At 38.1% G+C, this 15,973-nt stretch overlaps 1 protein-coding gene across 1 annotated transcript; it reads right to left on the reverse strand.

Annotated features, from left to right (window-relative positions):
* Nucleotides 1–6,799: 6,799 nt before the first annotated feature.
* On the reverse strand, nucleotides 6,800–13,918 carry OOSP2 (oocyte secreted protein 2). Its single transcript, XM_012643853.1, has 4 exons — nucleotides 13,832–13,918; nucleotides 10,873–11,051; nucleotides 9,757–9,860; nucleotides 6,800–6,965 (listed from the first exon to the last, which is right to left on the reverse strand). Exons 1-4 carry the CDS (start codon nucleotides 13,905–13,907, stop codon nucleotides 6,800–6,802), a joined length of 525 nt encoding a protein of 174 aa, XP_012499307.1. The 5' UTR covers nucleotides 13,908–13,918.
* Between the last annotated feature and the right edge of the window lie 2,055 nt (nucleotides 13,919–15,973).

Below are 15,973 nucleotides of genomic sequence, written 5' to 3' on the forward strand. Positions count from 1 at the left end.
ATGATCTATAATATTTGGTCAAGTTATCTCAGTTAAAAAAAAAATCAGAGAGATGTAGATTTCCTAGGAACCCACCAGTTAAGTTCATCTCTCCGCCCTTAGTATGGGACAGGCATTGTTCTAAGTGCTTTATTCATGTTTACTACTTTAGTTCTCACAACGTCCCTATGAATGGGTGTTACTGTTATGATCCTTTCCATTTAACAGATGAGAGAGCTGAAGAACAGAGAGGTTAAGTAACTTGCTCAAGGCCACACAGTCAGCAATTTGAGTAGCTAGGGGTCAGAATCGGGCAACCTAGTTCTGTTAATGGTTATCATTACACTATACTGTCCCCTGAGCTTATGCTGAAACTCACTCACCAAACCCCGTTCCTCAATTATGTCCGGACCATTCCTCATGATGAGAGCTGGCAGGCAAACTCAGGTGCAGCTACTGGGATTTAATATGTCTCATGGGCGGTGGGGTGGGGGGATGCCCACATTTTTCCAAAGAAATAGTTGTATCAGTATGTCTAACATTTTATATCATGGCTCCAGAGTAACAATCACATTCTAAGGGGAGGCCATCCTTATAGCTAAATGTTCCAGATTGGTACACAGCAACCAAACAGAAAACTGTACAGACATCCCCGGCTGCCCCACTGGGAGGCATCTTTAACAGGCAGAAAAGAAAAGGGGATTTCTATGGAGAGGGAATCTATAGGGTTTACCTTGGAGGCTTCAGTCTTTGGCAGATTTCTTTCCTCCCAAACACATCTTGTTGCCAAGTAGGAGACACTCAGTAATGATTCCCGCAGTCTTTTCTGAAAACAGCAGCCTCTTCAGGCTTAACGTATCTTTGCCTTATGCAATACTTCCATGGAGTCAGTGAAAACGTTTTGCAGGCTGACTGAGGGTGTGCTAATCACATCTGCATTTGAGGCCTCTCTGATCCATCTGCTTCCCCAAGGCTTAGAGATGATTAGGAAACTGGTGTCGGGGTAACTGCCTTCTGGCTTTCAGACGTTGCTTAACACACTGTTGCAAAAAGAAATACAAGCAGCAAATATGGGTAGATCAGTGGGAAGGGCTTGTGGGCTGAGGTAGAACAGTTAGTTGCATAAGAAGAAGAGATAGACTCGACAGTGAAAAGTGTCTGGAGAAGGGAACATGCTCACTCAGGCACTTATTTCCCATAATGTGCCAGCAACGCTGCTATGTACCTCACACGCACCATCCCATGCAGTTCTCACAGGCTTAGAGAGTTTTATTACTTTGCCCAATATCACAGATGTAATAATAATGTGACTTGTAGTTTAAATGCATTAAGTAATTACTATGTATAAGTCACTGCTTCAAATTCTTTACAGATATTAACTCATTTCGTCCTCATAACCCAGGACCTAGATAGTACTATTAACCCAATTTTTTGAAAGAGGAAACTATGGTATAGAAATGTTAACCAGCTTTCCCAGCATTTAACCGGCAAAGCCTATTCATGACCCAGGTTCTGTGCAGAGTGAAGCCAGGGTCATGTCTGTTACCCCAGTGTGATTGTCAAAATCTCTCCTTTCAGTTCCAAACGTGGTCCATCTAGACAAGGAATTCTATAATCAGCCTAAACAAATAAGTGTCCTGAAATAGGTGATGGAAAGATAAGAGCCAAGTAGCAAGGTGTAAGGAAGTAGGTAACATGAGAAGATTCAAATCACAATCCTTAGGAGGGACATAGGGCGGGGCCTGAGGGCATGGCCCAGAACTAGGGCACTGTCCCTGATCCATGGGGTGGGGAGGCTGAGAGAGAGAGAAGACCATTCACAGCAAAGTAAGTGAGGTCCTAGTCCTACAAACACAAAGGGAGCATAAATGGGGACTTGGTCATAGGAAAGAGAAAGAGGGCCAGATACCAAGACTAAGGGACACTTTGGGGAGGAGAGACTGTGAACATGAAATGAGCAGGAGCCCAGGAGCCCGGCAAACAACACACCAGGGCTCTGCAACCAGGGTTGGCACCCGAGCTTGGAGCAGAGGCTCCGGAGGGTCTAGTTTCAGAGCAAAGGGAGGGGACGGACAGACAGCATAGAAGATAGACACAGAGGTCAGGAGGAAATAGCTGAAAGGGTGGTGGTAAAAGATATGATCCTTCCCTCCGGTTTTAGCCGGAGCCACTACAAATGGAATATTGAGAAAGAAAAGAGTGACAAGAAAGTGCCTTAAGGGAAGGAGAGGAAGAGATATGAGGAAGTGAAAGGGAAAAAAAAAAGTGGATCCTTTCAACATGCTTGTTGAATTTGGAACTGTAGAAAGAAAGAGCCAAGAACGGAAGTTACTCAAATTCTAAGACTGCAGTTGTCCCATTTGTAAATTTAAGACCCACCTTAGGGAACCGGACAAAGTTTAAATGACAGAATGCATGTAAGGGTCTTAGTAACTAAGATCTTTACATGAGTTAAAAATAAACAATAAAAAAGAGAAGGCTCTTCAATTCCTTAGAGAGAGACTGATTGTGAGAAACTGCTTTCAAGAGAAAGGGGCCTGAAATACAAAGATGTGGGTTCCTTCTAGCTCGGGCCGCTCCCTGGAGCTTCACATGGACACACAGCATGTGTAAGGCTGCCACGTTCCAACCGAGCACACGCCAGAGATAATTCAGTGGGCCCACTCTGATCCTTAACTCGTCAACATGCTGTTCTCTAAGGCTGTCCAAACGACATTCTTGGTGAAGAGGGGCCATTCCTCAGTCACCGAAACCCCTGCACTACTCAGAACCCCTGTTATCTGGGGAGTGTCCCAACTCACTGGCTCTCAGAATTTCCCTCAGCTGTGACTTAGGAGCTGAGGGGTCCCCAGATTTGAATATTACCTTTATTCTTTTTCTATAGTAGAAACAACCTAGACTAGATACAGACCTTCTTCAATGAGCATCATCCCTCCAGACCATCTTTCCTCTCTGCCCTCTGCTGCCAAAGCATTGCTTTTCTCGGGCTGGGGTCTCTTGGGACTAGGGCTGCAGACAAAATACAGGATTCCCAGTTAACTCTAAATTTCAGAAAAAGAAAATTGTTTTATGTGATATTTGGGTATTTAAGGTAAGACAGTCCCAAATATTGCATGGGATGTAATTATACTAAAAAAAAAGTTATTTATCTAAAAATCAAATTTACCTGGGAATCCTCTATTTTGGTTTGCTAAATATGGCAAACCTACTTAGGGATCAACTTCCACTCTTTTTCCTTAGATCATTCCCAACCATTAATAGTTATGTATCCAGCTCTGTGCTATCCTCTGGCCCCCTGTAGGGTCCCATGTTTCCAGAGTTTGTCTATGATGCTGGGTTTACTGCTCTCGTTCTTGGTTTGAGGGGCCTCAACCAGTCCATGAGCAATATCAGAGGGGAAACTTCTCAAGATGCTGTTATTTCTCTTCCACAGGTGGAAGAGAGGGTCAGGTAATGAGTTACCCACAGTGGTGGTTGAGACTTTTGTGAATAATTTGTTTCCATCTCTGCCTGTGACTTTCCTTTAAGGATCTCAACAACCTCAGCTCAGAATCATCTATGTGGGTAGACGACAATGGGAAGGAAGAATAGGAAAGGGACAAGAGTTGGTCCTCTCAGCATAAAGTTTTGTATGTCAAAGGAACTTGAGTTCCTTCTGATACACATCCAAAACCTGTATAATGTGAGCTTCTGCTACCACTTGAATACCTAAATCCATAAAGAAAATATCCCAATAGGGATTCAACTGGAGTTCCCAGTCCACCATGATATTAAATTTCTGGTTTATAAATGGCTATGGGTCTTCCCAGGGAAGAGCAACCTATAGTTAGCATAAAGCCACAGGCGATATACACCTACAGGGATCCCACTCTCATCAACCTTGTTGATCCCCAACTTATGGGCCAAGTGGACCTCCTGAGCATCTTTCAGTTGCTTCTGGTTTAAGTTCTCTCTCCAGCCCCTTCATGAGTCATTCTTTGAGTAACTCATCAAGTCACTTTTTGCCTCCTTCTCAGTGTCAGCCTGCAGATTTCACTGGGTAGTTTTTGAGCCCTTTGGTAGGCTCTTCTGGGGGCTGTTCCACAAGCCATGCTCAAGAACCTACCTTGGGTCCATCCCTTGCTGGAATGTGGTTGATTCTCTCCAATGGAAGTTGCCTGAATACCTTAATATAAGCGTCCTTAGATTCTTGTTGCCTTTTCCCCCTTGATTTTTCCATCTTCTTTCCATCTTTCCATCATAATCCCTATTGACCTCTCAACATTTTTCTCTTTAAAAACATATATTTCATAGAAGAATTCTAATTTTCTAATAAAACAATGTCCCAGTCTAGATATCTGATGTACTATTAAATATATCTTTACATATTTAGATTCATGTGGGATGGAGATAATTGTGCCTAAGCCAGGCTGGCATTTTTTTAATGTTAGGTTCATTGAAGTATAACTTAGACACTATAAATTTCTTTTTTAGGTACACAATATTATTAATTTTTACTCATGTATATAGAAGTGAAAGCACTGCCATAATACAGCTAACACCATTCCTCATCTACTAATTCCTGGCATGTTGAAGTTTTTCTCTTTAACAGCTGATCTCTAACTTTATTACATCACTAAAACATAATTCTGAAAAAAAAAAGAATTCCTACTCTTACTTGCTTCCCTCTCCACTTCCCAAGAAAAACAGGGACATATTTTCAAGAAAATAAAACCAGCATTTAAATATATGATCTAATCAACACTAACTCTTTGATGAATTTTAATCACACCAAGTCTAGCTTTGCCTCCAGCAAAACTGAAAACAAAGTATCCATTATTTGTGCGAAATACATTGGATTTTATAAACATTCTTAATGAATTCATCCATCAGTCACATACATAGAATGAAACAGAAAGCACCAAGACTGCCTCTTTTCCTCCCCTCATCTCTTCCTTGATTTTTAAGTCTCCTGGGGATTCTCTTTCCTTTCTTTCTCTGTGCCTATAGTCCCACCTGTACAAGAGGCTAAGGCAGGAAGATCACTTGAACCCAGGAGTTCAGGAGGATTGCTTGAACCCAGGAGTTGGAGACCAGCCTGCAACAGCAACACTGCAAGATCTCGTATCTTTAAAAAAACATTTTTTTGAATGTTCTCATCACAAAAAAATAATAAATGTTTAAGACGATGGATATGCTAATTACCCTGATTTGATCATTACACAATTTACGCATGTATTGAAACATGATATTATACCCCATAAACATGTACAATTATTATGTGTCAATCATAAATTTTTTTAAAAATAAAAATGAAATAGCAAGATAAGGGTTTTTAGGGCCACCCTTCTAAAATCTAGCCACACCATCGCTCTTCATCTCATACCACAGTAATACTGAAGAAACACCCAATAATTTCCTTTGTTCTTAGCAATCATTCAGCTACTCAATATCCTCCCAAATCTGTTGATATAAAATCATTTTAGTTCTAGATTCTGTAAAAACACTCTCTATCCATTGCTAAACTTTAAGTTTTATTGAGAGCTGTGTAAGTACTTGAATAGTAATTGTTTTCTATTAAAGTTCAGCAACTTAAGATGATAAGAGGCAGCTGAGTATAGTGGGGAAAGCATAGAGTGCATACAGACAGATTTAGAGGCAGATAACCCAGCTTTGAAGCTTGGCACCAACACAAACCAGCTGTGTGACTTAGGCAAATGCTTTAACCTAGGTTGTTTTCTTATCTGTAAAATTGGGATAATAGTGATACATAGCTCTTTAGGTTAAGAGGATTAAGTTACAATGTGTGTATTGCCTGACACTCATTAAGCCCTGCAGAAGTGTTACCTCTCAGCTCTATATTAACTGCCAAAGGTCAACACCTGCTATTACAATGTCAAATTTTTTATTTGACAAGTAAACATCCATAGGTATTTTATTGAAAATGAAAAGATAGCAGCACTTTAATTTTTAAAAAATAAATATTATCTTGGCAAAATCTATTTCTAGAAGGATGCAGCAACTAAAATGTACATTCAATAAGCAATTAAATAGCCAATGGCACAGTTAAATTCTCATATATGATATAAGAAATCTCCCCAAATCAGAATTGCGTTTTGTAGTATTACATGTGTAAACTCCCTGATTAGGGAAAATATGACATAAAATAGCTGGTAATAAATAACCATTTAATGAATTTCTCTTAGATGGCAGGATGATTCTATGATTGACCACTTCAATCAATTAATTATTCCAAGTGTGGAAGAACCATATTGGGGAAAAAGGAAAACCTAATGTTAAATTTCAGTTAATGGAGTGGTTATTTGCACTCTAGAAAATAAATTTCTTTCTGAAATAATTATCTAAATAGGTTGTCACATTGAATTATTTTTAAGACTCAACTTCACTGATTAAGAAAGCCCACACAAATTCAAGTGTCTGCATATAAAAGGATTTTACCTTTCCTGGGAGTTAGTATGTTAAATTTTAGACTATGTTCAAAGTTTCCACTCTGGCACATTCAAATGTATATTTCTATTTTTTATTCTTACTAAAAAATATTTAGAACATATTTCTTGGCAGTTCATATCAATTAGATCAAATTGTTGTCCTTGAACACATATTGCTGAATCTACTATACAAAAAACAACATTTAAATAGATAATATAAATTACCTAATAGTTAACATTAGATTAATAAGTCCCTATTGAATAAAATTATCTAAAAATATATTTTCACTAATCAGGGTCTTTGTTGAATTAGACTTTTTACAAATCAGATATGTAAGAAGAAATTTATATCAACTATTTTTTATTTAAAAAAACATTATTTTCAACAAAATTCATGATACCAACTTTAAATTCTGTTTCTCCTCTAGGGGACAGCAAGTTTGACCAAAATTTAATAACCCTAACTCTTCTGGTGTTGTCTCAAAGTCAGCAATAAAGGGACTGGGATCCAATTTTATTTCATTATCAGTAGACACTGGTGTAAGCCACACTGATTTTCTAAAGAAAAGAGAAACAGAAAGCAGACAGGATTAGCATACTTGGGACCAAGTCATTTTTACCACTGTTTAACAACACGATCATTTTCAATATGGTGTTTAAGGAGTATGGCATAGTGCCAGCATACTATACCTTCTAGGTAATAGTGACTCTTGGTATAGGATTTGGGCCAATATGCTTACAAAAAAGCTAATTCCAGATAGCCTCCCCATGAATGGTCTTAGATGATTTGTAATGGTTGCTTTAGTGGAGTACCAGTGTATCCGGTAAAACAGACTTAGCCAAATGGATCCTAAGAACAGTAAGTAAAAGCCACCAAAAGCTTAATCTGATCCAGTGTGGTGGTGGCAGAGATGTATCTGGATATAAATGAGTGAATGACAAAGCGTGTGCATGTGTGTCTGTATGTGCGTGTGTGTGTCTGTGTATAATAGTAAAATTCTTGCACTAAAAACCTAATCATATATCTCTGTCGGCCTAGTCTTCATTTTTTTAAGGAATGTAAGCTGCAAACATAGTAATTACTATCAAAATAGGAATGTCTATTCATTACTATTAATCTAGTAGCCTATGAAGAGACGGTAGCTCTAGGGCATTCTTTAGGTCAGAACTGTACATTACTCTAAGCACTGGGTAGTACATAGGAATGAAAACATATATGTGTGTGTGTGAGAGAGAAAGAATGAGACTATCAAGGGATGATTTCTATTTAAGATTCAGCTACTTCCCAGAATATCACCAAATCCCTCAACCTTAATGGAAATAAGTTAACAGGAAGATCAAGAGTATTAACAATGTGAATGTACTGAATGCCACTGAACTGTACACTTAAAATTGTTAAAATAGTATTCTATCTTATGTATATTTTACCATAGTAAAAAAATTTCTCCCTCCTCCCAAAAAAGTACTCTGATTATATTAAAATATATTGTACATTTGCTCTGAGCTTTAAATCCTTTTTTTGATGTCAACTATTTCTGTGTATTAAACAGGGATAGAATTGTTCCTGTGGTTTTCAGGAGGTTTCCAAGATTCATCACTCAGATTTATAACACTCAATGTAAATATTTTGGTGACATGGTAAAAAATGTATCAGCATACCATTCCCCTTAGTCTCAAAGCTTGCATGGGACCCTTTTGGGATTCAATATTTCAGTTCCACAAAATTACAAGTAAAGTGCATTTAATGATTAAGCTGATAAGACTTTCCTTTCATGCATTCATGAGTTAATATTAAAACGAAGGATTGGCTTTTCTTTTTTTGTTTTAGTCAGAACACAAATATTTATTGAATACAAAATAAAATACACTTTTATTCACATCTGTAAAACTCATTTCCTTCAGTTGCATAGTTTTTCCCCAAACACAGCCAACATTGATAATAGAAAAATAACATATTAAGATTTTGAAGCACAGAAAACTTTATACATCTGCATGTAAAATTATATGGAGAAAAATCCCACAGAAGCCTAGAAGAACCACTTTTATAATCTCTATTCATTAAAACACTCAAAAATTAAGATATTTCATTAAAACTCACAATATTTCATAAATTTTAAAGCCACCACTCTACTTAATTGAATCCTTTCTTTGCCTAATTTTCCCAACAGAGTAGTTTTATTTAGGTGCGAATCCATTGCATGTGAACATAATCTTTCCATACTTAGGGGATTTATCACAGCATATCAAAACACTAAATATTTATGTACAGTTGTCACAATGTTTTCAATAATGAAGAGTTCTAAAAATACAAAATTTACTTTCATAGGTACTGTTTCTATTAGTTTGCAGCTATTCCTTATTTATGACCAAACTTTTGAACTTTTAAAAGTAATTTTAAATGAGAAAATACATCTGTCTCAGGCCATTGTGCATTGCTATAAGGAAATACCTGAGGCTGGATAATTTACAAAGAAAAGATGTTTATTTGGCTCACAGTTCTGCAGGCTATACAAGAAGCCAGTATCTCCTTCTGGTGAGGGCTCCAGGAAGCTTCCACTCATGATGGAAGGTGAAAGGAGCAGGCATCGCAGGGCAAGAGTAAGAAAACAAGAGAGAGGGAGGGAGGAGCCAGGCTCTTTTCAGGAACAAGTTCTCATGAGAACTAATAGAGTCAGATCTCATTCATCACATTGAGGATGGCCGCAAGCCAGTCATGAAGGATCTGCCCCCATGACCCGAATGCCTCCCATTAGGCCCCACCTCCAACACTGGGGATCAAATTTCAACATGAGATTTGGAGAGGACAAATATCCAAACTATATCAACATCCTTTCCATAAGGTTTCATAATCTCTAAATGTGGATAAATTGTCCTTTGATTTCACTGACAAATGAGTAATCAGGGAGAATTCAATAAACACAGAGAAACATATAAGTTTTTTAGCCACTTAATCTCCACCAAACAGGGTATTGAACAATAAAATGTATCCAAAGAAGAGTATTATGAAGGACAGAACGTCAAAAAATATCAATTCTTTCACTTACTAAAAGTGACTTTTGAGTATTTAATGACTCTGTTGTTGAGTTATTAATAAAATAACCTAGTTACACTAGATTGTTAGGACCATTCCAACTCTATATGTTTTGACTGTAAGATAAATATTACATTTAGAAAATTTTTAAAAAGTATTCATTAAAATATTTTTATAAATGCTAATCTGGGATTTGTTTGGAATTATACTTATGGGTGAATCATGTTATAGTCTCTGAAGTCTATGCTTCTGCAGAAGCTTCTGATAAGTAAAGCTAAAGCTAAAACCTCCCAAAGAAGCCAAGTCTGCTGGACTCACCTAGAGGCAGAACACTCCAGAGGGATTTTCTGATGGTCACAATGTATATTCCTTGGGGTAAAGTATATCTCAGTTTGAATAAGGAGTGTATCCTCAGAAATAATCTAGGAGAGCACAAAGTTTGGGTAGAAGGCATTTCTAAGAACAGAGGAGGCATATGCACATTTAAATAAGAGGTAGAAAACATTCAAAATCTCAAAAATGGCTGTCACTCTTAGGTACACACAAAGGTCTGACAAATCATGGGGACAGAGAGGACTGTTATCTCTGAGTGGATTTAAAATGCCTGGGGGCAAAAGAATCCAATTCATTCAAACAAACTGCCACTTAGAGCCATTTTTATGATTCATTAATGAAGATATTTTCAACCATTCTTTTGAGAAAGATGAATTCGAAATCAAATAACAAAGTGGTTTAAAGCATAAGCTTTGGAGGGTAATCACTCTGGTTGGGCCTCTAAACTACCAGCCACTAGCTGTGCATCCCTAGAAAAATTGCTAAAACACCTTCTGAAGCTCCAATGTTCTGATTCCTAAAATAAAGACAACATCTTATTCAAAAGTGACTGTTATAATCAGTCATTGGCCCAAAATATTTATATAGTATGAATATAAATTGCTTAAATTTGGGAATCTATGAGATGATAATATCCCAGGATAATGATGCCGTTTAAGATTTGTGTCTAGCCAAATAGGCAACAGAGATTTTATCCCAATGAAAATCCACTTCCCGTATTGATATGCGTCCTCAAGGAGGATGGGGAGATTTCAAAGGACCTAACATTGAATATGATATACCTTCCTGAATTGGTGACTTTCCACATTAAAAGTGTTAAATGAAATTTAAAACTGTCTGCTAAGCTTTTGTGAAATATAATAGAAGCCTAAAGACAACTTAAAATCAGCTCACTAACCACCCTATAAATCTATGTGCTAAGGTCCTGCGTATACAAAATGGTCCAGTAGTCAGTGAAGGATAAGTGAGGAATTCTGTTGTCACCTACCTATAACTAAGAGCAAAGATAGAGTTTTTAAAAAAGAGACAGTAATTTTAATACCAGGCAAAAAAAAGCCTGACAAAACGTTTCATATTTTTATAAATAATCACTGTTCTCACCTTTGTCCTGATGCCACACTCATGAACAGGATATATAAAATCATACACATATGTTTGTATCCGAGTCACAGGGCAGCCCATTCCCAGACATAATTCATCAGCAAATATATACAGATTGCTGCTGGGCGCACATGGGCTAACTGAGACCATCACCCAGTCCATAGAACAACTTATTTTCACTGTGGAAAGAACCATCATGAGAAAATGTCAGATACGTTATCTATCTAAAGGAAGAGCTCAAAGAATATTCAGCTCTGCCCTTCGTGATAAATAAAAGGCCTTTCTTTCTCTGGCAAGGGTAACCATGGCTTAAAGAATAGCATACGAAGGGTTTTCTTATTACCACTATTTCCAAAATATCGGCCTAATAATACCCCCAAATAACTAGATTGCAGTTATTTCATAGGGAAAAAAAATCAACATGCAAGGATAAGAAAAAACACAACCATAGAGACCCTTGCTTCCTCCTAAAGAAATTAGAATACATACACACTCACACACACACACACACACACACACACACATATATTTAGGACTATACATAAGGGACAGAAATAAATTCCAATGCATTAGAATAAGAGATCTTAGATCTTTATAGTACATTTTTGGAGAGGGAGAAGAAGAAAGCATGGCACTGATACAGTAGAGCAGCCAGAACCAGAAACAGTCTCAGCCTGAAGAGGAAATAGTCCAAAGAGAGAAAATCCACTATCTGGGATGGAAGTTGTATGAGAGTTTTGTGGTAAAATAGCCTCTATATTGAAATCTTCAGTAAGTCAATACTAACCATTATCTGTAATGGATTCATTTGGGGGAGCTGAGTCTTTTCAGCAATATTTGTATGATTAATGAGCAAGTGGCTACAGAGAGCTCCAACACCACTGGGGCCTGGTAGTCCTTGGACTCTAGAGATAAATGGTCATCAAGTGGTTAAGACAGTGCCCGTTTGGGAAAAGACGGAGGGGGTGGGGGCGGGGGAGACGCGGTGGGGCGGGAAGTGGGCGGTGCCGGCTGTGCCGAGGGGTCGAGGGGTCGTTAGAGAAGGCAGGTGCTTCTACATTAGGGATTGCAACCTCCAAATCACATCTTTCCATGTGTTTGAAATACTATTCTAACATCACCTAGAGAAGATAATTAGGAAGAGCCTTCCTAAAGGAAAAAAAAAGTTCCAGCAGCTGGGATTAAAAATGGATTTAAAGGAAACGCAAGCATGGACACAGCAAGTCCGTGCTTCTGACTTTGTTAGTGTAGGTAGGAAAGACAGACATGAGCCCAGGAAGTATGGAATGGGCAGTGTAAACAAACAGATGCTGAATAAGAGAACCTACTGTAACAATAACAAGAGTGACCATAACTATCGCAAGAAAACGTAACAGAAACAACACAGGGCACATTATACATTACAGCTTGCCCCCTCCACCGCAGTGGGCTCTGGACACCACCACACATCTGGGCCTGACCACATAAGGTGAAAAACTTCTCCCACCCCCAATGGCAGGAAGGAGACAACATCCCCATTGGTCAAGGAAAAAAAGGAGAAGAGACAACGTCACAAAGGAGGAGAGACCAGACAAAAAGGAGAAACCGAAGAGACCCCAGTGCCACTGTCTCCTGGGACATGTGCCAGCTCCTACCCCTTTTGGAGTGTACTGTCGCTGGCCAAATACACAGAAACCCCAGTGCCACAGTCCACTCCGACATGTGCCTGCTCTTAACCCAAGAGTGAACTTCCACTTTAATAAACTCTGCTGCTTGCTGCTTCAGAGCAGTCTCTTGCTTTCATTCTTCTACTGCAAGAAGGCAAGAACCGAGGAGTTCAACAGCCATTAACAACTTCACTCTGTTTTTTTCATACTAACATTAGAAAGTCGAGTTTCAGTTTGATGATTTGTGGTGGCCTCTCAAATAGCTGAGAAATTATTTGAGATAAAGCCCAAGGCACGCACATAGCTGCTGGATACATTAACTGAAGCAGAATCTTCCTTGCACCCAAGTATCATGAACTATAGCTAGGGCCTGAACACCCTTCACACCTCATCCCAAACAGCCAGAATTCATTATTCCCTCCTCTTTCTCTACATGTGCTGTTCGTTTCAATAATTAACTGCTTCTTGGTGAGCTACACTAACCTAGACACTCTGAAAGATCCGTCTGAGGTTAAATGGAAAGATACCACAAGTTATATGTTTTCCTTGCTCTAAACTATTTACAGGCCAAATGAACAAATATGAAATTCACATATCCATTCCCCCAAAAAATACCCCACTTCGAACAGAAGGAAACAGATAAGACTGCTTTAAAAACAAACAAACAAAAAAAAAACACACACACAAAAGCAGTGTTGAAATGCTGCCTGGAGTAGATGACATTTAGTCAGGCTTTGAAGCTGGCAAGCATCTGGATTCCAGGTAAAATGGAAAAGATAATTGGAATCAACTTGTAGAGAGCACAGACTTCGATTTAGCTTTATCCTGCTGGCTTTGCAGGACCATTGATGAGTTTGACATGAGTGAAGGTCAGAGCAACATTCTTTAAAGAATAAGAGAGTGATATCACTATCAAGCAGAAGTATGAAGAGTCTGAGAGCAGGAAGGTCAGTTAAACCAAGTCTCTTGCAATACGATACAATCAAGTACCTGTAATTGGTAGTGGGTTTGAAAAGTTAGACTGAAACATAGAGCCAAGGACTATTTCTGAAAAACCTCTGCAAATGAAGATCAAGATAGAGAGAAGACCAAGACAGAGAGAGAAAAAATAAATAAAAGCCCAAACACTCAGACATTTAGGCAGAAAGAGAAAATGTATCTTCAGGATATTGATACAAGTCTACTTGGCCTGAAAGTATTTCTTTTCTAGCAAATTAAAATAGGGTCAGATCTCTGCAGGAGAACACCTGCAGGGAAAGCGATCACTATGAATAATCCCTTCAAGGAAGCATTCTCTAAAACTGGTCATTTACCATTGATGTTCTCAGCACAAGGCCAAATCAATGCAGCAGGGAAAATCAAGACTTCAAAAGCCACAGAGACCTTCATCTGGGCAGACCTCCGGCCTGGGGCTGCACAGGAAACAGGAAGTGCTGACTGGTTTAAGTGATTTTATATGGAAACTCATGCTCAGCTGCCTTCATTTTTCTACTTATTTTGGGAGCCGACAGAGTACGCTTACCGCACGCTCAACCACCTGAAGGCTGGAGCTCTCCTGATTATCCAAACACTAAGGCTCAAAGAGGCATATCAGGAAAAAAGTGTTATTTGATAACTGTCTGCACAAGGCCTGTTATAAACTTCTGGGAGGCTGGCGTGACACATAACATTTCCAAAAAAATACTAAATTTTAGGAACTGTTTTTACTAGATAATGTTCAGGTGTCATAAGTTTCCATCTAACACATAAACAGCTGCCTTAAATCATATGTATTTGAAATCAAAAGACTATTATGTCTTCATTTCTATAGGTTTGGCTGAAAGAATCAAAGCAGAAATGATGAAGTGACTTGATCAGAAACATAAATCCCTAGGAGGAGATGGGGTCCCACAGGAAAACCAACTTTCCTGGTAGCAGGAAAATCCACAAATCCAGTACCATCCCTCTCTGTTGATTCTTTCTGAATTACATATACTTACTTCAGTCATTTTAAGCCTTATAAAACAAGAGGGCATTTTATATGCATGCATATATACACACATGTAACTTTGTATGTAGAATGAATATATATTTATTTCAATACTCAAGTTGAATAAAAGTTCCAGCTAAAGATTTTTATTGCATATTCTGAAAATATGTCATGACTAAATGTGACTGTGTAGTTTTAAAGGGGACTTAGAAATCAAACATTAATAGTAAATAAAATTCAAAGTCTGAATTAAATGCCTATTATTGTTTTTAGTCGTATCTGAATTATATTTTCAATGTTATAATGCGCTCTCAAATGAATACATGCACAGGGCTTTCCTGTGTGTTTAAAAGGGACTTCCATTTCCAACATCACATTCTCCAGTGGACAGTGAGATCCCCAAGGCTGTGACCCACACAGGGCTCTGCATCAGGAAAGCCTGGAGAACCCAGTGACCAACTACAAAGGGGCAGAGAGTATCGGAGAAAGATAAGGGTAAATCCGCATGTTATTTTTTCTTTCCTTTCTTAAAACCTTTTCCTGCTGTTATTACCATTTCTGTAATCTAGAATTTATTTATATTTATCTTTTAAGTCATGCCAATATAAACATCCAATATTGATCCAAAAGGCATCAGAGTCTACTGGTTTAAGAGCCTCTGGAATCATTGGCCAGTTTCTCCACTCCGTTTATGTAAATATAGGAAAGTTAATTAAACAAGCTAAGGCTCATGTTCATACTCTGTAAAAAGGAGATATATACTATCTACTTTATGAGTTTATTATGAATATTGAAAGACATAACAAATACAAGCAGCCTAACCAAAGTTAATAGTGTATAAAAAATATATAAAGTATATTTTCCTCAAACTTGAACACATTTAGTTCTAGGATTTTCTGCAATGTTCCAAAATTATTGAAAGCCACAGAATAAACAAAGCCCATTTTCCTAAAATTCCAATTTTAACATGGAACTTTGCTATGAAAAAGTAATGGAATTTAAATATAACTCTAATACAAAATGGATAGAGAGAAAACAAATCTTATTTTTTAAAACAATTTGTAACTTAGAGAAATGGTGCAAATGCAGTACAAAAAACTTTTACTTTTCCTGGCCTTTTGAAAGTTGCTGATATGATGCCCCGTTTGCCCCTAAATGTTTTAGAGTCTATATCCAACAAATAAGGACATTCTTCTACTGCAGTGGTTCTCCATATGTGGTCCTTGGATGACTGAGAGGTCCACAGGATCAAAGCTACTTTCACGATAATATTAAGATACTTGTCTTTTGACATTTGCACAAGTATGCAAAAACTATGGCAGGAAACACCGCTGCCTCCTGGGCACTAATCAAGGCAGTGGCATCAGACTGTGTTAGCTGTCATTGTACTCTTCACCCTGATGTGCTCAACGGTAAAGAAAAAGCCAGTTTTGCTTAAGACTTGAAGCAGTAAAAAGTATTCATTAAGTGTCAACCCCTGAGTGCA

Source organism: Propithecus coquereli, unplaced genomic scaffold, assembly GCF_000956105.1.
Source record: "Propithecus coquereli isolate 6110/MARCELLA unplaced genomic scaffold, Pcoq_1.0 Scaffold202, whole genome shotgun sequence".
NCBI classification, from domain to species: Eukaryota; Metazoa; Chordata; class Mammalia; order Primates; family Indriidae; genus Propithecus; species Propithecus coquereli.